Source organism: Gopherus evgoodei, chromosome 4, assembly GCF_007399415.2.
Source record: "Gopherus evgoodei ecotype Sinaloan lineage chromosome 4, rGopEvg1_v1.p, whole genome shotgun sequence".
Taxonomy (NCBI): domain Eukaryota; kingdom Metazoa; phylum Chordata; order Testudines; family Testudinidae; genus Gopherus; species Gopherus evgoodei.
Window position 1 is genome coordinate 129,596,235 of NC_044325.1, and position 22,535 is coordinate 129,618,769.

Genomic DNA, 22,535 nt, shown 5'->3' on the forward strand with positions numbered 1-22,535 from the left:
GATGGTGCAGCCGGTGCCACAGAAGGATCTTCAATAGCTGAGGATGTTCTCTCAATAAAAGGGTCCAGAAACTAATACCATTTGAGGAGTCAAACTTATCTGCATCATCAATGTCAATGCAGATGAGAACGCCTGAGAATGCTTCACAGGAGAGGTCAGTGCTGCCTGAGGCACAAACCTGGCACTGGAACCCTTGTTAGAAGCCCAAGTTGAAGCGGGTGAAGAGGCTGGAGACAGGTTCCAAGTCTTCACTCATTTAATAGTAGTGGGTTTTTGTGCCAAGGAGAGTCATTGTGGGCCCAGATTTTATTGCCTTGACAGCCTGACAGCTGGGCCTGTGCTGTCACTGGTTTGAAAGACAGATAAGCCTTTAGGCTCAATTGCTGATCATGGCACACTCTGGGGATGAATGTGATGGAGTATGAGCTTCATGAAACATACATGTCTGATTTCCGATAGACTGTCAGATAGACTTACAGCCTTTCTAGGGCTCTACTCCTCCCATCTCTGCATGTACCAACATCAGATCAATCTCCTACACTACTCTCTCTTTCTTTTAATTAAAGTGAATAAAAGAAAATTCAGATGGTAAAGATGGTCTACTAAATAATTAGGCAGAAAGTCACAGACAGCGAGGATCCTAATGCTTTGCACAGCAGAGAAGGAAATGAAGACATTGGGGTCTGCACTGCCTTATATAGATTCAGACATTGAGCACTGACATCGCTAGGAGGGCTTATGCAGCCCTACTGGATACAATTGTAGTAGAGGTTCCATGAACTTGAAGCCAGAGGATGTCAGACCTGCAAGTAGGGATGCACAGAAGCCTCTGAAGAACAACACAGGTAAAACTTTGTAAACATTTTAATACACTTTCCCCATTCACATCTGTATAACAGCTTGGCCTAGAAACATCAAATGTTTTATCTCACAATTCATCCCCATACTTTCAAATTTTGAATATTCTTGTTTACAAATTCTGTTTCAATTCCAATGCATTCTAATGCTTTTCCACCCAAAAATTATAGTACCCTACAATCTTAACTGCAGTTTAGCCAATTATTTCTGTCTGAGAATGTGAGTAAATCACAGACCCTTCTGGCTGGTATTGCTGGACCCTTTGAATTTCTTGAATATTTACTGTATTGAAGACTACCATTGACAAATTAAAATGAATCAGTGATAATTACCTGGAGCACATTTTCCACTGTAACATTCATTTCCAGGTTCTGCTTGCAGTATGCTTGAAGTCTGTTGTTGTAGAAACCATAATAATAAGGGGCAGCGAAGAGGTAGCTATAAAGCTAGTCAAGGAGAACAAATTTGTGTTCCAAGTGGGTCATAATTAGGGCTCCGTGTCTGTCACGGGGGTTGCAGAAGTCATGGATTCCGTGACTTCTGCAGCGGCCAGCGTGGCTGACCTCAGGGACAGGGGCCAGCTGCTCAGATAGAACAAGAAGTAATCTTGTTCTGCAGCAAGGGAGATTTACATTAAATATTAGGAAACACTTTCTAACTATAAGGGTAGTTCACCCTCTGCAATAGGCTTCCAAGAGAGGTTGCAGAATTCCCATCATTGGTGGTTTTTAGGAACATGTTGGACAAATACCAATCAGTGATGGTCTAGGTTTCTTGGTCCTGCCTTAGAGCAGGGAACTGGACTTGATGACTTCTCCAAGTCCCTTCCAGCACTACATTTCTATGACTCTATGGTGGTCCGTGCAAGCTCCCTCCAAAAATGTGCATAAAGTATTTCCCCTAGAGTTGCACAGCAAGATGGTTAGTCAGTGGACCAGTCCAACATACTGAGGCATGCATACTCTTTGTAAGACATTGTGAATGACAGCAATGGATCAAAAATATAGTGAGCAGGGAGTAAGTCCTGCATAATTGTGCTCACAAAGGGGATCCTGGCATTGCAGTACTTAACTCCTAGGCACCTTGCCACAAAGTGGTATTCACAGCCCGAGTTAGGTGGTCTGGCTCCCCATCCATTGTATGGGGAGAGTTAAACACCTATGAACTGGATTCTCAGAAGCCAGCAATTGAGCAGGGAACTGCCTGAGCTGGCCAGGAGTGAAATGCAGAGGGCTTAGGGCCCAGATTCACAAAGGGATTTACATACCTAAGTGACAGACTGGAAGGATATACCTATCTCTGCTCAGGATTCTTAGCCTTGAACCCAAACCAAGTGAGCTTTTTCTCACAGAGAATTGAAGAGACACTATCCTCCACCCCATTTTAAAATGATAGGAATGAAGGGCTCTCAAGAGGCCATCAAGTCCAGCCTCCATTAGCCCACTGTACACACCTGGGAGGGTGAGAGACCTGTTTTCATAACCCTGCTCTGTCTGATTTGGAGCAGAGACTCGAACACAGGTTTCCTACACTCCTGGTGCTTGCTGTAAACACCAGGCTATCAGGTTGACTTGTTTACCCTTTTGTGTGGGTTTAGCATGCTCTGAGTGCATCAACCAGATCAGGCCCTGCACAAGTGAGATGGGCAGGGGAACGCCTACTTTGAGAATTCCACTGTGGCTTGGGTGTAAGAAAAGGTTACTTACTAACCTTCAAGATTCTTCAAGATGTGATGCAGACGTGTGAATTCCACTTAGGCGTGTGCGTAACCAGTGCATCAGAGGAAGAGAATTTTCCCTAGCAGTACCTGCAGAGGGGCAGCGCTCACACCTCCTGGCCACAGCGCCATTCCAGGCTTTCGGAGGCAGTGACGCCTGAACCCCACTCAGTTCCTTTGCAACGAACATCCCGAGACTAGACTCTGATGCAGAGGTGGTGGAGGGTGGGTCGTGGAATTCATGTCTGTATCACATCTAGAAGAACCAGTTACAATAAGTAATTGTTTCTTCTTCTTCAAATACATGCAGCAGAGTATTCCACTTACGTGATGCACAATATCTTAATTAATGATCTGGAGGATGGCATGGATTGTACCCTCAGCAAGTTTGAGGATGACACTAAATCATAAAATCAAAGAATATCAGGGTTGGAAGGGACCTCAGGAGGTCATCTAGTCCAACTCCCTGCTCAAAGCAGAACCAAGCCCCAGACAGATTTTTACCCTGGTTCCCTAAATGGCCCCCTCAAGGATTGAACTCACAACTGTGGGTTTAAGCAGGCCAATGCTCAAACCACTAAGCTATCCCTACCTCCAGACCCCTAATCATTTTTGTTGCCCTCTGCTGGACTCTTTCCAATTTTTCCACATCCTTCTTGTAGTGTGGGGCCCAAAACTGGACACAGTACTCCAGATGAGGCGTCACCAAAGTCGAATGGAGCGGAATGATGACATCCCTCGATCTGCTGGCAATGCCCCTACTTATATAGCCCAAAATGCCATTAGCCTTCTTGGCAACAAGAGCACACTGTTGACTCATATCCAGCTTCTTGTCTACTGCAGCTTAGGAAAAAACATGGGCACTGTGACAAAGTTCCTCCTCTACCTTGGTGGGTCCTGCACTTATTGGTGGATTTGCTCACCTCAGTGATCTTCCTCTCTGGTGGAACCCACAGTCTGGGTCAACTCCTCCTGTGTCTGATAAGGAGTTGCGAGGTTTGGGGGGAACCCGGGCCCGCCCACTACTCTGGGTTCCAGCCCAGGGCCCTGTGGACTGCAGCTGTCTATAGTGTCTCCTGTAACAGCTGCATGACAGCCACAACTCCTTGGGCTACTTCCCCATGGCCTCCTCCAAACACCTTCTTTATCCTCACCACAGGACCTTCCTCCTGGTGTCTGATAATGCTTGATTGTCTGATAATTTCTCAATCCTCCAGTAGCACACCCTCCCAGTCTCAGCTCCTCACCCACGCTTCCTCTCCTCTGGCTCCTCCTCACCTGACTGGAGTGAGCTCCTTTTTAAACCCAGGTGCCCTGATTAGCCTGCCTTGATTGGCTGCAGGTGATCTAATCAATGTAGCTATCTCCACTGCCTTCTAGAAAGATCTTAATTGGCCCCAGGTGCCTTGATTAACCTGGAGCAACTGCCATTTGGTTACCATGGTACTAGGGATTTGTTCAGCCTGGGGCTAACATACCTGTTCCTCAGTACTTTACTGTAGCCATCTGGCCTTGCCCCATCACATATCCCCCCTCTGCTCAACACCATAGGGTTGGGCAACTTGGGATACCAGTAAGTGTGCTCGTGAAAGACCATCAGCGTTGCCATGGTGGCATCCAGCCCTGTGCCATATGCAGAACTGGAATGGTTGGAGGGATAAGAATCACCTGGTGACTACTGCATTCTTTTCCTTATTTCTCTGCATCCACTGGAAGGATGCATGGTCCGTCACAAGAGTAAATCGCCGGCCTAAGAGGTAATAATGCAGTGTCTCCATGGCCCATTTGACAGCAAGGCATTCTCTCTCGCCTACTGAATATTTCTGTTCTCTTAGGAGCAGCTTTCTGCTTAGGTAGAGGATTGGGTGTTCTTCTTCTCCAATCATTTGTGACAGAACCGCCCCCAACCCCACCTCAGAAGCATCTGTCTGTAAAATAATTTTCTTGGCAAAGTCTGGGGCTATGAGTATGGGGTCATTACAGAGAGCCGTCCGAAGCTCTAAAAATGCCCCCTTCAGGCATTTGGCTCCTCTTCCCAGGCTTCTCTGGTTATATCCAATATGCCTCGGGGATTGCGCCCATATAGTAGTTCGAACGGAGAGAAACCTGTGGAGGCTTGTGGAACTTCTCGGATGGCGAACATGTGGTAAGGCAATAGGGTATCCCAGTCTTTCCCATCCCGGCTCACCACTTTCCTGATCATGGCCTTGAGGGTTCTATTGAACCTTTCCACAAGACCATCTGTTTGTGGGTGGTATACAGAGGTCCGTAGGGCTTGTACATGGAGCAATGAACAGAGATCTTTCATCAGCTTGGACACAAAAGGTGTCCCTTGATCAGTCAGTATCTCCTTGGGTAGCCCAACCCGGGAAAAGATCTGTACTAGCTCCTTAGCTATTGTCTTGGAAGCTGTGTTGCGTAGGGGGACGGCTTCTGGGTATCGGGTTGCATAGTCTAGTACAACTAGCACATGTTGGTGGCCCCGAGCTGTCTTCTTTGGGGGCCCAATCAGATCCATGGCTATGCATTCAAATGGTACCTCTATTATTGGAAGAGGTATCAAAGGGGCCCGTAAGTGTGGGCAAGGGCTATGTAGCTGACACTCTGGACAAGAGGTGCAGTATCGCCTGACATCTTCATGTACTCCTTGCCAGAAATACCTCCGCAGGATCCTGGCCTGGGTTTTCTCTACCCCTAAGTGTCCTCCAAACAGGTGACTGTGGGCGAGGCTCAATATGGCTTTTTGATGTTTTCGTGGCACCAGAAGTTGATGTATCTCCTGCTCCTGTATTTGCACCACACAGTACAAGAGATCTTTCTTCACTATAAAGTAGGGTCCTGGACCCCGGACCTTCCCCATCACTGGTATCCCATCTATCTCAGCCACCTCTTTCCTGATGTTATCATATCTAGGGTCCTCTGCCTGGTCCCATCTGAAAGTTTCTCTCCCAGGACTAACCTGCCTGAGCTCCCAGGGGCCGGCTTCTGCTTCTTCCAACGGCTTGTCGCCATCATGGCTGGGACCAGCCTCGGGCTTACCTTCCGTGTTGGTAGTTTCTCTGATGGCTGCTTGTGTCCATCTGCCTACTAGCGTGGTCTTCTGCTCTTGCTGCAGCCGTACTGCTTCTTGCTGGGCGGCTGCCTGGACACGGGTAGCCTCCTGCTGAGCCGCTGTGGCTTGTATCAGTGCTCGCACTACGTCATCCATTGTGGTGACAAAAAAAATTAAACCTCTCTCTCTCTTTTTTTAAAATCATCCTCCTTCTTCCGCTGTGCTGTGCACACCAAAAATCCCACTGCTGACACCAGTTGTGACAAAGTTCCTCCTCTACCTTGGTGGGTCCTGCGCTTATTAGCGGATTTGCTCACCTCGGTGATCTTCCCCTCTGGTGGAACCCACAGTCTGAGTCAACTCCTCCTGTGTCTGATAAGGAGTTGCGAGGTTTGGGGGGAACCCGGGCCTGCCTTCTACCCCGGGTTCCGGCCCAGGGCCCTGTGGATTGCAGCTGTCTATAGTGCCTCCTGTAACAGCTGCATGACAGCTACATCTCCCTGGGTTACTTCCCCATGGCCTCCTCCAAACACCTTCTTTATCCTCACCACAGGACCTTCCTCCTGGTGTCTGATAATGCTTGATGGTCTGATAATTCCTCAGTCCTCCAGTAGCACACCCTCAGTCTCAGCTCCTTTTGCCTCTTGCTTCCAGCTCCTCACCTGCACTTCCTCTCCTCTGGCTCCTCCTCGCCTGACTGGAGTGAGCTCTTTTAAACCCAGGTGCCTTAATTAGCCTGCCTTGATTGGCTGCAGGTGATCTAATCAATGTAGCTATCTCCACTGCCTTCTAGAAAGATCTTAATTGGCCCCAGGTGCCTTGATTAACCTGGAGCAACTGCCATTTGGTTACCACGGTACTAGGGATTTGTTTAGCCTGGGGCTAACATACCTGTTCCTCAGTACATTACTGTAGCCATCTGGCCTTGCCCCATCACAGTACATATACCACCTGGTTCAAATAAAACTGGGAGACCACTTTAGACAAAAATATTGGGTGTGGCCATAAAGCACTTTGTCTTTGGAGAACCGTGTATAAGGAGGCTCTGCCATCAGAGCCTGCAACTCAGAGACTCCCCTTGCAGATGTTAGTGAAACCAGGAAAGCAGTTCTCTGACACAAAAGCTGAAAGGGTTAAGATGCCAGAGGCTCAAATGGAGGCCCCATCAAATCCACCAGGATAGTATTAGGTCCCACAGAGTAACTGGCTCTCCAGATACTGGAGGATGGAGATGAAGAAGGCCTTTAAAGAATCTTGCCGCCATGGCATTGGAAAAGACTGATCTTCCAAGAATGGGTGGATGAAACACTGAAATCACCACCAGGTCCAACCTCAAGAGCTAAAGGCAAGGCCAGGCAGCTGAAGACACAGCAAGTACTCTAAGATGTCCTGGATAGAGACCAGCATCAGTTGAACTGTGTGGGCTGACAACCACACCAAAAAAATGCTTCCATTTTGTCATACAGGCGATTCTGGTACAGAGCTTTCTATTGAATAGAACCTGTAGAATGGCTGCCAAACAACACTTCATTCTCATTTAACCACAAAACAGCCACATAGTGAGATGCAGGGAGCTGAGCATGAGATGCAAGGCATGACCATGATTCTGAGTGAGTAGGTCAGGATGAAGATGAAGGGATAAAGGAGGCTGAACTGACAGAGCAAGGTTGGAGAATCAACACTGCCTCAGCCATGCTGGGACAAGGAGGATGAGCTTGGCCTGATCCGCTTTCAGTTTGAGGATGACCTGTGGTATGATCGGGATTGGGGAAACACATACAGAAGAGCTGGACAGCTGAGATGGAAGGTGTCAGTCAGGGAGCCCAGACAGAATTCTCCTCGAGAGCAGAACAGATGGCATTTCCTGTTGTCCCTTGTAGCAAACAGGTCCATCGTTGGAATGCCCCAAGCTGCAAAGATTACCTGCAGAATGCTTGTCTTCAGGGACCACTCGTGACTCAGGGAAAAATTCATTCTGAGATGGTCTGCAAGATGATTCCGGGCCTCAGGCAAGCAATCGGCTATTAGAGTGATAATCTCCTCAATGCAGAACTGCCATAACTTGACCACCCTGAAATGTGCTCCCCTTGTCTGTTCAGATAATGCATCACAACAATATCGTTGGTAAATATGTAAATGATGGCTCCCCTGATGTGGTTCAGAAAGGCAGGACAAGCATTATAGAAGGCCTGAAGCTCCAGCATGTTGATATGCAGTGACATTTCCTGCTCTGACCACAGAACCTGAATTTTCAGTGACCTCAGCTGTGCATCTCAGCCCACCAGGGAGATGTCAGTGACAATAGACCTGGCTGGCAGGGGCTGGACAAAGGGAATGCCCTGACATATATTTTCTGGAATCATCTACCGCTGCAAGGAGTCCAGGACCAGTGGAGGGAGATGGATCAATCTGTCCAAGGAATGAAGAGTCAGATGGTAAACCATCCTGAACCACATTTGAAGGTGTAAAGGCGCAATCTTGCTAACTGAACCATCTGCGTGCAAACAGATATGTGGCCCAAGAACCTCAGGCACATCCAAACTGCCATGGAAAGCTGAAACTGCCCAAAACTGTGTTGTGGACAGTATTGCTGCTGTTGCTGCTGACCATAGTGGCACCTTTGCACTGCCAGTGCATACAAACCCAAGGAACATAGGGTGACCCTAGAATCCTTGAAAAAGTACTGAGTCTCGTCCATCTTGTCTGAAAAAAGCACTCAACCATCGAAGGGCAGATCTATAGCCTGCTGCATGTCAGGAGCAATGCCCAAATTCTGCAGCCAAGATGCCCTTGTCATGGTCTTGTGGAGGCCACAACTCTGACTGAAGTGTCCGTGATGTTTAGCATGGACTGAAATGATATCTTGGCCATCAAGCAGCCTTTGGTAATGAATGTCCAAAATTTCTCTCTAGAGGTTTCAGACAGCTGATCTGCAAACTTAGACATGGACATCCAATTTACAAATTCATATTTGGACAATGCCTGCTGGTTTGCAATCCACATTTGCAGAGAGGAGGAGATGTAAATATTCCTGCCCATAAAGTCCATCCTTTTAGAGTCCTCATTCTTAGCAGTGGACTTAAATCTGCCCTGCCAGCCTCTATCGTTGACCACAGTTATGACCAGGAATTTGGGTTCAGGTGGAAATAAAAGCCCTCAAATCCCTGCACCAGGACAAAACAGCATTTCTCTGGCCTGGTCTACACTATGAGTTTATATCGAATTTAGCAGCGTTAAACCGAATTAACTGAATTAATCACACAACGAAGCCCAGTATATTGATATAAAGCGCTGTTAATACCGATATCTGTACTCCTCCCTGACAAGGGGAGTAGTGCTGAAATCGGTATTGCCATTTCGGATTAGGGTTAGTGTGGCCGCAATTTGACGGTATTGGCCTCCGGGAGCTATCCCATAGTGCACCATTGTGACAGCTCTGGACAGCAATCTGAACTCGGATGAACTGGCCAGGTAGACAGGAAAAGCCCAGCGAACTTTTGAATTTCATTTCCTGTTTGCCCAGCGTAGAGCACGGATCAGCACAGGTGACCATGCAGTCCCAGAATCAAAAAAGAGCTCCAGCATGGACCATATGGGAGATACTGAAGCTGATCTCTGTATGGGGAGATGAATCTGTTCTATCAGAACTCCATTCCAAAAGACAAAATGCCAAAGCATTTGAAAAAATCTCCAAGGCTATGATAGACAGAGGCCACAGCAGGGACTCAACACAGTGCTGCGTGACAAGCGTAACGGAAAGCCAAAGAATCAAATGGATGCTCATGGAGGCAGGGAGGGGGGACTGAGGACTCTAGCTATCCTACAGTTCCCGCAGTCTCCGAAAACCATTTGCATTCTTGGCTGAGCTCCCAATGCCTGAAGGGTCAAAAACATTGTCGTGGGTGGTTCAGGGTATATGTCGTCAATCCCCTCCCCTCTCCCCCTCCAAAAGAAAAGGGAAAAAAATAATTTCTCGTCTTTTTTCAATGTCACCGTATGTCCACTGGATGCTGCTGGCAGATGCGGTGCTGCAGAGCTACACAGCAGCATCCGCTTGCCTTGCCTTGCTGATGGTACAATAGGATTGGTATCCATCGTCATCATCCTGTGAGTGCTCCTGGCTGGCCTCGGTGAGGTTGGCCAGGGGCGCCTGGGCAAAAATAGGAATGACTCCCGGTCATTCCCTTCTTTAAGCTTTGTATCCTGGAGATTCAGTCCTGCCTGGAATATCATAGCAGCTGGAGGCTGCCTCCCCCCAGTTTTATCTCAATAAAGTCAGTGTTGTTTCTTATTCATGCATTCTTTATTACTTCATCAAACAAATGGGGGGATAACTGCCACGGTAGCCCAGGAGGAGTGTGGGAGGAGGAAGCAACAAGTGGGGTTGTTGCAGGGGCACCCCCTAGAATGGCATGCAGCTCATCATTTCTGCGAGATGTCTGAGACTCTGACCCGGAGCGGCTGTTTGCCTCTCTGGTTCTTTAGTAGACTTGCCTGATATTCTAGGCAGGACTGACTCTACCTTTAGACAAAATGTAAAGAAGGGAATGACCTGGGGAGTCATTCCCATTTTTTTCCATGCGTTCCTGGCCGACCTCATCGAGGCCAGCCAGGAGCACCCATGACAGCAGCAGATGGTACAATATGACTGCTAACCGTCATTGCCAACTTGCAAAGGCAAGGTAATACTGCTGTGCAGCACTGCAGTACCCCGCGTCTGTCAGCAGCATCCTGTAGACATATGATAGTGAAAAAAGGCTGAACGGGCTCCATGGTTGCCGTGCTATGGCATCTGCCAGGGCAATCCAGGGAAAAGGGCGCGAAATGATTGTCTGCCTTTGCTTTCACGGAGGGAGGATTGACTGACGACATTTACCCAGAATCACTCGCGACACTGTTTTTGCCCCATCATGCACTGTGATCTCAACCCAGAATTCCAATGGGCGGGGGAGACTGCGGGAACTATGGGATAGCTATGGGATAGCTACCCACAGTGCAACGGTCCGGAAATCGACGCTAGCCTCGGTACATGGACGCACACTGCCGAATTAATGTGCTTAGCGTGGCAGCGTGCACTCAACTTTACACAATCTGTTTCCAAATACCGGTTTCTGTAAAATCAGAATAGTTCCGTAGTGTAGAATGTGCTTTGTAGTATGTGATACTGAAGCTGGCATTCTCCAAAGAACCCTTTGGAGTGCATCATTAGTAAGAGGAGCCACTCACCCAGGAGCAAACAACTACAGGATATCCAGCAACATAATGGTGTTCTCCTGCAGGAATTCTGCCTTAATGACCAGGGGAGCAGCCATGCACTGCCAAATGTCCTGTTAGGCCTTGAAATCCTCAGGTATTGAAGGTGAGGCCAAGCACTGCCAAATTGTTCCCAATGGGGGGGAGCAGTGCTGACCCCAAAGTCAGTGGTGGCACTGAAGTAGCTGACAGTTCCAAAGTGGAGGGCAGTGAGAGCTGCCACAGTAACATTAGTGGTGTGAATGCAATGGTGCCAAGGAGTTTTCCACTGCCAAAGAGGTCTCTTGCACCAAGCCCATACCAGCCCTGCTTCCATAGACTGTGGAAGGGGAACATCGGAGTGTGGTGCCAATGGACGAAAAGGTTCAGCGGCCTGTCCATGCAAGGGGGCTATAAATGACACAAAATCATGGCAAAATCATGGCTCAGTGGAGGGATAAGGATGGAAAGGCAAAGGAGGTCTGTTGCCACCTGATATGCTGCCAACATGGAAACAACTGGTGCCAGTGCCAACATCACTCTTGTTGATACTGGATTCAAGAATCAGAGTCGACGGTAGAATCTGACCTTTCTGCGCAGTATCAGGAAGTGGTTAGAGGTACCCACACCCTCTTTGTATGCTGGCATTAACACAATGCTGGTCCACACTCTTTCTGGAGGATGCAGAAGAGTTTTCATGAGACCTGGAGTGATCTTATGTGACCTTTCCCTCAGTGCATTTGATGGGGAACAACTCCTCCATCCCTTTGGAGAGGCACTGGCTCCAGAGCATGAAATGGCAGCACTCTCAAAACCTGAGGATGACCTCCACTCTGATGAGGTCCTCAGTGCTGAAGCAGGCCACACGGCCTGTTCAAGCACGTGCTGCTTAAGGCAAAGGTCCCTAGTCAGCTGAGTCCCTTTCATGAATGACCTAGGAACTGCACACTGCTCCATGACATAGACATCATAGTAAGCAGTGTGTGGGGATTGTTGTTGGGGGAATCACTCCCCCCACATAAAAACATTTAAACCATGGTGAGGGCATCACCAGGGAATACTTAGAATATGAGGGTTGGAAGGGACCTCAGGAGATCATCTAGTCCAACCCCCTTCTCAAAGCACGACCAATCCCCAGACAGATTTTTGCCCGAGATCCCTAAATGGCCTCCTCAAGGATTGAACTCACAATGCTGGATTTAGCAGGTCAATGCTCAAACCACTGAGCTATCCCACCCCTTAACACTACATTTAACTAACACTAAGTACTAACGATCTATGACTAGAACAAACACTAGAAAAAAATAGTGAGAGATAGCGAGAGATTGCATGGTTAAGAACCACACAGAGCTCTGATTCCAGCCACATGAAGTAAAAAGGAAATGAAAGGGGTCAGGGTGGTGCCGCCTCATATAGCCAGAGGCTATGGCAAGGAGGTGTGAGCACTTCCCCTTTACAGACATTGCTAAGCGAAGTTCTCCAGCTCCAGAGCCCTAGCACGCACAACCCTAAGTGGAGTACATGGCTGCATCTACTCAAAGAAGCAGCTTAGGCTCTGAATGCCATGTTAGCTGTGAGGGCAGTGTTAGGATTTAGTCAGCTTTGGGCATGCCCACCAGCAGAAATGCAGGTGCCTTTAGGGATTTAGGTGCCTATATGGTTCAGTGGCAGCTGAACAGTAATTTTGTGAAAGTCAGTGATGTCTAGGAGACAGTTAAGTACCTCAGTGTTTTTGTGCCTCTTACCCCTAGCTGCCTAAGACACGCCAGTCCTTTCACACAAACAACCCAAAACAGAGTCTGCCGCCATTACAGCACATAGCCCAGTGGTTAACACACTCACCTAGACTGGCGAGACCCAGATTCATAACCCTTCTCTAGATTAGGGACTTGAACCCGTCTCCTATATTCCAGGTGAATACCTTAAGTGCCAGGCTATTAGATATTTTGGGGTAGGTATTTTTCAAGCTGTCCTGTTGGAGCTGTTCCACTTTGTATAATTAAATATTCATTAGGTGAGGAAAAGAGAGAAACTGACTGCATAGATCAGTGGTCTTGGCACTCATATGGGAAAGCCAGGTTCAAGTCTCTGGCTAGTTATAATTAAGGCTATGATTTTGTCATGATAGTCACAGAAAGCATGAATTTGCATTAAGTCCATCAAATGCCATCCAAACCAAATGAAATGTGCTCAAACTAAGTGGTGTTGCAAACTTGTGCATGGGGTCACAGCATCACTCCATCTGCCCCACCATCTCCATCTATAGCAGCATGGACTCTTCAAACCTATGCAACACTGGGACCCCATGTGCTAGGTCACAATATTTAGAGTGGATAGCTGGGCCCAGTCCACAGGACAAGAGTTGCCATTGTGGGGTGAGTGTGGGGTGGGCTCACCTCCCTCCTTCTGTGACATATTGTTGTTTTCAAGCACCTCTGCCATGACATGTATTTAAAAATGTCCTGACAAAATCATAACACTAGTTATTGTTTAACTCAGCTGAACTGTTTCATGGTCCAGTAGAAGGACCTGATTCTCCACTGCCTCACAATAAAGGCATTTACAGGTGTAATATGCTACTCTTCTGGTCTGGCAGATTTTTTTCACTCACTTTGCACAGGTGTAAATGATGACACCAGGTGCATGACATGGCAGAATCAGGCCCAACATATCAAATTAAAAGTATTCATAGCAAAAGAAATCCAAAGTGTGTGTTTCAATTGCATCTACAGACCTTAGACTTCAGTAGATATAAGGATACAGGGAATCTTCAGGAGGCATGTTCACTTCACCATAGTAAATGTATCTCAGCATAGATTCAAATGCTTGTTTACTGGGAACCATTTCACCTATAGAAATATTTACTTGTCCATCTTCTGGCATGAAGGAACGGAACATGGCTTCAAAGTAACTGGAAAAGGAAAGGTGACCAATGTAACACAGGGGGATTTTACATAATCACAAGAAAGGTTCTGCAGATGGTTTCACTAAGTACTGTTCGAAGGGGGCTACAAAACATTGAAGCTTTCACACAGGTTACTTCCTAGCTACTATGGGGAGGGAAAAACTGCCTCTAAATGCCTCCTCAAATATAGTATGCAGTGGTTTTGTAATCATGTTGGTCCCAGGATATTAGAGAGACAAGGTGGATGAAGTAATATCTTTTATTGGACCAGCTTCTGCTGGTGAAAGAAACAAGCTCTTGAGCTACACAGAGCTCTTCTTCAGGTCTCTTCCCAAAGGGGATTTGCTAGTGTTTCCCTCTATATAGTTCATGAATGGCTTAAAGAACATTCAAACAATTTAGCTGAGTGTATCTCTGCATGCTGGTGGCTGAGTGATCACAGCACCTGGAGCGGTTTACTGCTTATCACTAGCAAAATTTTGTGAGAGACAGCCCAGGTTGGAGAGCTAAGGGGGAACCCACAGCTCCAGGCTGTACCCCAGACATCCTGTCACACTCAACCACCTTGTCTCTCAAATGTTGTATTGTCATGTTTCAGATAAATTGTGTGTGAGGCAACGAAGCACCACAATCCCAACAATGCTATAGGATACTATATAGGAAACAATGCCATGTGGATTTTCTTTATGGCAATTAATTTTCAAAAATATAAAAGTTAGGATATAATACACTGTAATAATTCATTTACCTACTTTGCATATGAAGTGCTGGTAAACGTCAAACATGATGGGTCTCCTGTTTTTTGGGGGGCTAGACACTAATATAAATGGTTACCTGCCTACTGTACAAGGATATTGTGATGGTTTGTTAGATACTGTTTGTAAAGTACTAAAGTATGTAAATGCTAAGGATTATTATGGTTGGCTTAAAATTTTCCATCAAAACTTTTTTTAATGGAAAATTGGATTTTAACTAAATGAAAATTTTTGCAGAAAGTATTGCCAAAAAATTAAACAAAAAAATCAAGGATTTTTCCCACAAAAAGTCAAAATGTTCCGTTAACTCCCTCCATTTTCCAATTACTTCCAATTATTATTGGATACTGAATGGAAGGAACCCATTTTCACTGGCTATAGGCATTAGTAGGTTTGCCTATGATAGTATTAGATTGTGCTCATCTACTAACCTTGTTCCATCATTAATAGAAAGCTACAAGCTAGATCAGGGGCAGGCAAACTTTTTGGCCTGAGGGCTGCATCAGGTTCGGGAAATTGTATGGAGGACCAGTTAGAGGAGGGGGACATGGCCCAGCCCCCATCCTCTATCTACTCCCCCCCATAGCCCACCCCCAGGACTCCTGTCCCAACCAACCCCCGGTTCCCTGATGGTCCCCCAGGACCCCTGCCCCATCCCTGTCCCCTGTCTCCTGAACACCCCCTGGAACCCCCGCCCTGACTGCCCCCTGCTGCCCCATCCAACCTCCCCTCCTTCATGACTGCCCCCTCGGACCCACACCCCATCCAACCACCCCTTTCCGCTGTCCCCTGACTGCTCCCGGAACCCCTACTCCTAATTGTCCCCGCCGCCCCATCCAACCCCGCCCTTCCTTCCTGACTGCCCCCGAGTCCCTGCCCTCATTCATCCCCCGTTTCCCGCCCTCTGACCGCCCTGATCTCTATCCACACCGCCGCACCCTGATCACCACCCCGAACTCTCCTGCCCTCTATCCAACCCCTCCTGCTTCCTGCCCCCTTACCGCGCTGCCTGGAGCACCGGTGGCTGGCGGCACTACAGCCACACATCATGCAGCACAGAGCACCGAGTCAGGTCAGGCTCTGAAGTGGCATTGCCCCAGGAACTTGCAGCCCCACTGCCCAGAGCATTGTACCAGTGGCAGGGCGAGCTGCAGGGGAGGGGGAACAGCAAGGGAGGGGCCAGGGGCTAGTCTCAGGGGCCAGGAGCTCAGGGGCCAGGTAGGAAAGTTCCACGGGCTGGATGTGGCCCGCAGGCCAGTTTGCTCACCTCTGAGCTAGATCCTACTCTGCTTTCCCTCCTTTTCTACCCTTTCTCTCCATATAACATAACTTGCATCTACTAGCATGGCAAAGTGTTTTTCTTCATCCCACCAGCTGTACCACTCACTCTGGACAATTGATCCTGCTCTCCCTTCCTTTTTTGAATATGTAAGAGTTAGTTTTTTCAGGTGCCTGAATCTGAATGACATGCTCATAATTTCTGGACAAGAGCTGCTGAGTGAACGTTCTTCTCACAGGTTACTATAGACTCCTAATGGCATTCAGTCTTACATTCTCTTCAACTTGTATACCTGATTAAAGCCCTTCACAATTTCTCCCTTCCAAATTCTTCATGTCACAACCAGTCAGGCTTGGCCTGAGATTTCTGCCAATGGCATTCTAGCTGTCTTCCTGTCTAGTTTCCTCTCCTGCTTCATCTGTCCCAGGCCATCTGTAAACCATGCTGATCAGTGAGGATGAAGCTGTATAGGGTCACCTTATCAAACCCTGAACTGAGGAGAGTTAGATGCCTTAAAAAGGGATTCTCAAAAGCCAGCATGCTGAGGGGAGAGTTGTCTAAGCCAGTCAATAGGAAATACTGAGGAGAGGGGTGCAGCCTCCTCTTAAAGGGAGGGAGGTGCCTCCCTCTAGCTGGGGGTCACAGCCATGAGCCTTCTGGAGTCAGTCACCTAAACTTGGCCAGCCCTTTCTCAACAAAAACTGAGAAGCAGGAGGTGATGACCCTTTACCAACAGTCCCGTGGCTAAAGAACTCATCCACAATTTGGGAGACTCAGGTTCAAATCCCCACTGTGCTTGATGTGGAGCAGTGTTTTGAACCCAGGTCTCTCACATCTCACACAAGTGCCATAACCACTGGGTTTGAAGATTGAAAGGTGATTTAATTACCATGTCCCTTGTATTTTCTTCACAGGTACTAAAGGGCTCTTTAATGAGGAAGTCAGAATAAGAACCTGTGGCTGGAAGTTAAAGCCAAATGCAAATTAGAAATAATACACATAGTGAAGGTGATTAGCCATTAGAACAAACTATCAAGGCAGGTGGTGGCTTCTCTATCTCTTTAAATCAAGATTGCACATCTTCTCTGGAAGACATACTTTAGTCAACCACAAGTTACTGGGCTCAATACAGTGTAAAAGGGCAAGATTCTATGGCCTGTGATATACATGTCAGACTAAATGATGTAAGGGTCCCTTCTGGCCTTGGAATCTATGAACCATTTATCTCACCAACAATCCCCTTATCCTTTTCAATTACTCCCTTTACATGGTTTAGCAGGCCTGCTGATTCTCCATTGGCTTCTTACTTTGATGTACTAATATAGGACTAGATCACACCTATCTTTTACATAGCCATATATAGAGCAGAGTCCCAGTTCTCTCGCTCAGCCAGGTTAAGGCAGTCTAGATTGCAGCTCTATGCACTGCAGAACCCAATGCCATGTACCCAATGCTCCCCCTATGACTCAGTGAAGAGGGTACAGGGAAAGGTAGAATCAATATAGACCTTTCCCCACTACATGCACCAGCAAAGGAAGCTGGTTGGCTGTGCCAGGGTGGAGAAGTATGATACACCCTTAAATGGGTAAATTATTTACACCTGCAACCAAGTGGGAACCCAGAGAGACTAATCTACCCCCTAATGTATTGATATTTTTATGTTTGTTCAATGGATTCTTAAATCTCTACCTCATAGCTTACATACCAAAGTTTAGGCCTCATTCTATTAGCATCGCTTGAGCTGCAGTTCCATTTTTTAGAACATCCTTTTTATTCTTTTTGAACACTTGTTCCTTTTCAGTTAGGGTACGTCTTCACTACCCGCCGTATTGGCGGGTAGCAATCGATTGCTCGGGGATCGATATATCGCGTCTCATCTAGACGCGATATATCGATCCCCGAACGCGCTTATAACGATTCCGTAATTCCACCAACCCGAACGGAGTTGCGGAATAGACAGGGGGAGCCGCGGACATCGATCCCACGCCGTGAGGACGGTGAGTAATTCGATCTTAGATACTTCGACTTCAGCTATGTTATTCACGTAGCTGAAGTTGCGTATCTAAGATCGATTTTCCCCTGTACTGTAGACCAGCCCTATATGACAGTAGTTTTATACGTGATTATTTGCTTCTTTTTTAAATTGTGATAGGATATAGACCTTCTATTATTCAACTAAGGTTTTGATTTCCTAACATTTCCCTGCTGGAATGGCAAATTAATTCACATTTTAGTCACTGTTGCTTAATGGCTCTATTATGTTTAATTTATAGGGGGAAAATCCTATGTATTACTCAGATCTCAGTGAATAGAAGCCCATTCTCTTGTGAGCTCCAAAACAAGCTGAACCAAGATGCAGTACTAAGAAATCATGTCTACACATGACATTTGTTACTGCTCTAGTAAATGACGACTCTTTAAAAAAGTTTCTAAGTTTCAGTAAATGGTTGATCAGAGTGCACACACCTGGAGCGGGCTGCCAGAATTGCCTTATGTGCTGGTCTTGGGTGGCCATCTAACAGGAGGATGATATCACAAAACTCGATCCCAGCTCCTTCTAGATAAGCCTTCATATCCTGAATCAAAGATGTTCCTGACAGAGGCAACACGGTGAAATGATTAAAAAGAAGACATTTCCAGATAATCAGCTGCTATAAAAGTTAATACACGGTTGAGCCACATCTACATATAGGTTTTCCCATGGGATCAAGGGAGTTGTTAGTAGGCAGGCACTTCATCACATTCTCAGAGCTATAGGAGGCCCCTTCTTGTATGCCATGGATAAGGCCAGGACATGATGCCTGGAAATTTGTTCTGTATGTAAGGCTGATGCCCTTAGTGAGGTTCTATACCCGCATCCTTTTCCTTACCTCAGGTACATTTGCCTCAGTCCACCTCCTCACCCACCCCCAGTCCCTCTTGTGCCAACATTACTAACCTCACATCCATTCCCCCTCCACTTCTCTTGCTGTCTCTGGAATGCCATGACATATCTACAAACATATCTACAAAGATCTCAGCCACCCACGACCTCTTCCTATCTTACTCCTTTCAGCTCCTGGCTCTTCAAGAGACCTGGATTCCTCTGCAGCTGCCGTCTCTTATAGAGGCCTCTCCTTCTCTCACACCCTTGCCCTGGATCAGACTGTAGTGGGGTACGGGACTTCTCCTGTCCCCTTGCTGCTGTTTCCAATACCTCCCTCCTCTCTTCTTTTGAACAGTGCTGCATCTGACTTCTCTCATCTCCTTCTCAATATTGCTGTCACCCAACATCCATCCAGCTCCTCCCCATCAGCCTTCCTCTCTGATCTCAACTCCTCACTCTCTCTTCCTCTCCTCACAATCTCCCACACTCAGCATCAGAGACTTCAGCTGCCATGGTAACAACCCATCCAACCCCTTAGCTGCACACTTTCTTTTCCTCTCCTCTTCATTCAATCTGCAGCCCTCGGTCAACTCTCATAGAATTTGATCTCAACAAGCATTGCTTTCTTTGATCTCTGTTGCTGAGTTCCCTCCCTTTCAGCATCACCCATTTCCTCCCAACTCCCTCATGCCCTGTCAGTTGGTCTTTCTGCAACTTCGTCCTTCAACATCAGTGACTTCTTATCTGCTCTCAGCCTTCTCATCCTTTCTTCCATTGATATAGTTGTTGATTCACTTCCTCCCTCCACCTTTGTCTCTTTTGCCTCCCTCTCTCACTGCAAGATCTGCCTTGCCAATCTCCAGCCCGAGCTCACTCCCAGCATGAGGAAGTTACTTACCTTACAGTAACTGGAGGGTCTTCGAGATGTGTGGTCTCTATCTGTATTCCATTAGGGATATGCATGACTCCATGCTCCCAGAGTCAGAGAATTTTGAAAGCAGTGTCCGCTGGCTCGCACATGCACCCTTACTTTCCTTGGGCCTCCACCCAAGGAGATAAAAGATGGAGCACACCAACCACCTCTCCCATTCCTTCTCTACCATGAATCTAATCAAGGTCTGAAGCAGAGGGGAAGGAGAGTGGGTAGTATGTATGATAGGGATCACAAATCTCAAATAACCTGTAAGGTAAATAACTTCTTCTTCAAGTACTGGTCCCTATGTGTATTCCATTGTGGGTGACTGACAACTAGTACTAAAGAAAGAAGAGAGTGCAAGGAGGCAGGTGGCAGAGTTGCATGAAGGACCGTTGCCCCATAGCATGCCCTATAGCAGAGTCTTCTACTAAAGCATAATGACTCGCAACCATATGGTTGGAAGTCCACGTAGCTGTTTTACAAATGTTAACCAAAGACACTTCCTCAAGCAATGCTATAGACATTGCTTGTGCTCATCCTGTGTGGGGGAAGGAAGGCAAGACAACTGACAGCAGAGTCGGACATAACCTGAGATCCACCCAGAGATCCTCAGAGGAGATAGCTTGACCTTGGACACTTTCTACTGTGGCTCAAACATTGGGGGGGAGGGGAGAAGAATTGCATCAGGAATGTTGGTTGGAAAGTTATTTAGATGTGTCCCTAAAAAGGATAATGTTATTCGGTGGCTGGATCATCAGTTTCCCTAGTATGAACCAGGTACTCATGATGAGTGAAATGAGAACACTGATCCACTACCCCCTGCCACTCAGTGGCTGCTAACAGGCACCAGAACTAGAAGTTGAATTCCGACAGAGCAGAGAACTCCAATTCTGGAATCTGCTAGGTTGAATTCTGGGTTCCTGAATGTCCCTGATTGTATTTAAACCCAAGCACAGGAACAAAAAGTTGTCCGTGTAACTGGGTTGCCCCTGCTCAGGACTGTTTCCCTTGCACTACCTGCTCCTACTACCTGACTCTGATCTCCGGGTAACCTGATCCTGCCTGACTCCTTACATCTGACTCTTGATCTGCCCTCTGGCATATCTCAGAATCTAATCTCCTGGTATCTGACCCAGTGTGGCTCCTGACTCCTGGTCTGACCACTAGGTCAGACTCCCCATGTCAGTTTGCATAGACCACTTAAGCCACAGGAGTGGGCTTGGTGCCAGTAAAATGGAGCTGGCTAAACCTCTGGAAGCATTGGGCACTCCCAAGTGGGTCTGCCTGACTTCAGGCTGACAATTAAGCCTTGCAGGCCTAGGTCATTCAGCTGACCTCAGAGAAAAAACTGTCACCTACCTTTTGTAACTGTTGTTCTTCGAGATGTGTTGCTCATGTCAATTCCATTCAAGGTGTGCGCGCACCCATGGGCAGAGTTGTCGGAGATTTCTGCCTTAGCGGTATGCATAGGGCAAGCTGTGGCGCCCCCTGGAGTGACACCCCATGCACCCTCTCAGTTCCTTCTTGCCAGCAACTCCAACAGAGGGGCAAGAGGGCAGGAAGTGGAATGGACATGTGCAACACATCTTGAAGAAGAACAGTTATGAAAGGTAGGTAATTGGTTTTTCTTCTTCGAGATCTTGTTCACATCAATTCCATTTTAGGTGACTCACAAGCAGTATCAACGGAGGTGGGCTCAGAGTTCACAGCTTAGCAGCTTGCAGTACTGCCCTACCGAAATCAGCACTGTCCAAGACCTGCTGGGTCAGCGCGTAGTGGGACATAGAAGTGTGGACAGATGACCATGTGGCCGCTCTACAGATGCCCTGGATAGGCACATGGACCAGAAAGGCTACAGAAGAGTGGGTGGTGACGATTGCCAGGGGTGGCACCTTCACTTGGTCATAGCAGAAGTGAATGCAGGCAGTGATCCAAGAAGAAATTCTTTGAGTGGATACCGGGTGACCTTTCACCCTGTCAGCCACTGTGACGAACAATTGCATTGTCTTACGGAATGACTTGGTCCCATCCACATAGAAGACCAGAGACCTCCTAATGTCCAGGGCATGTAGCCTGCGCTCCTCTTCTGACTTATGCGGCTTTGGAAAGAAGACCAGTAAATAAATGTTCTGACTCCAATGAAACTGAGAGACTACTTTAGGAAGAAAAGCTGGGTGCAGCATTAGCTGGACCTTGTCCTTGTAGAAGACCGTTTACGGTGGCTCCAAGGTGAACACCTGAATCTCGGATATACAACAGGCCAACATCACTGCAACCAGGAACATGACCTTCCAGGAGAGGAGGAGAGAGCAGGAAGCCAAGGGCTCTCTAAGGGAGGACCCCTGAGTTGAGACAGCACCAGATTCAGGTCTCATGGAGGGATGGGGTCTCTGACTTGTGGGAAGAGGTGCTCCAGGCCTTTAAGGAATCTGGCCATGATATCCTGAGCAAAAACAGACGTACCCTATAACAGCGGGTGGAAGGTCGAGATGGCCGCTAGATGGACAAGTTCTGGAGCTTGAGATGCAGGAGGTAGTCCAGAATAAGATGCAGTGAGGCCCGCTAGGGACGAACACCTTTGTCTGCAATCCAACAGATGAACCGTCTCTACTTGGCTATGTAGGTTGCACTGATGGAGGGCTTCCTGCTTCCCAACAGAATGTGCAGAACCTCTGCTGAACACTGCTGCTGCTGCACGTTTAACCACGCAGATGTAGTGCTGCCAGGTTGGGGTGCAGAAGACTGCTGTGGTTCCAGGACAACAGGTCCAACCTCAATGGTAGCTGGAACGGGGTTGCTCCCGAGAGATCCAGAAGGGTGCTGAACCAGTGCTGGCCTGGCTACACTGATGCCAGGAGGATGATCCTCACCCTGTCCTGTTTGATATTCATGAGGACTCTTGGCAGCAACGGTACCAGAGGGAAGGTGTACATCAGGTCTCCTGACCATGGGAGC

The 22,535-nt window shown here is 47.5% G+C and overlaps 1 protein-coding gene across 12 annotated transcripts in view; it reads right to left on the bottom strand.

Annotated features, from left to right (window-relative positions):
- Nucleotides 1-22,535, bottom strand: part of LZTR1 (leucine zipper like transcription regulator 1) — a 277,591-nt gene that overhangs the window by 25,048 nt on the left and 230,008 nt on the right. For 11 of the 12 annotated variants that reach the window (XR_004000204.1, XM_030561051.1, XM_030561054.1 and 8 more), the window contains 3 exons: nt 18,265-18,391; nt 13,621-13,770; nt 1,191-1,296 (listed from right to left, as the gene is read on the bottom strand). Coding sequence is in view for 11 of the 12 variants with exons in the window: in XM_030561051.1 (XP_030416911.1) it covers nt 1,191-1,296; nt 13,621-13,770; nt 18,265-18,391 (383 nt within the window). In the remaining variant the exon portion in view is untranslated. Of the gene's footprint in view, nt 1-1,190; nt 1,297-13,593; nt 13,771-18,264; nt 18,392-22,535 lie in introns of all 12 variants that reach the window. The other variant, XM_030561052.1, reaches the window with a different exon arrangement.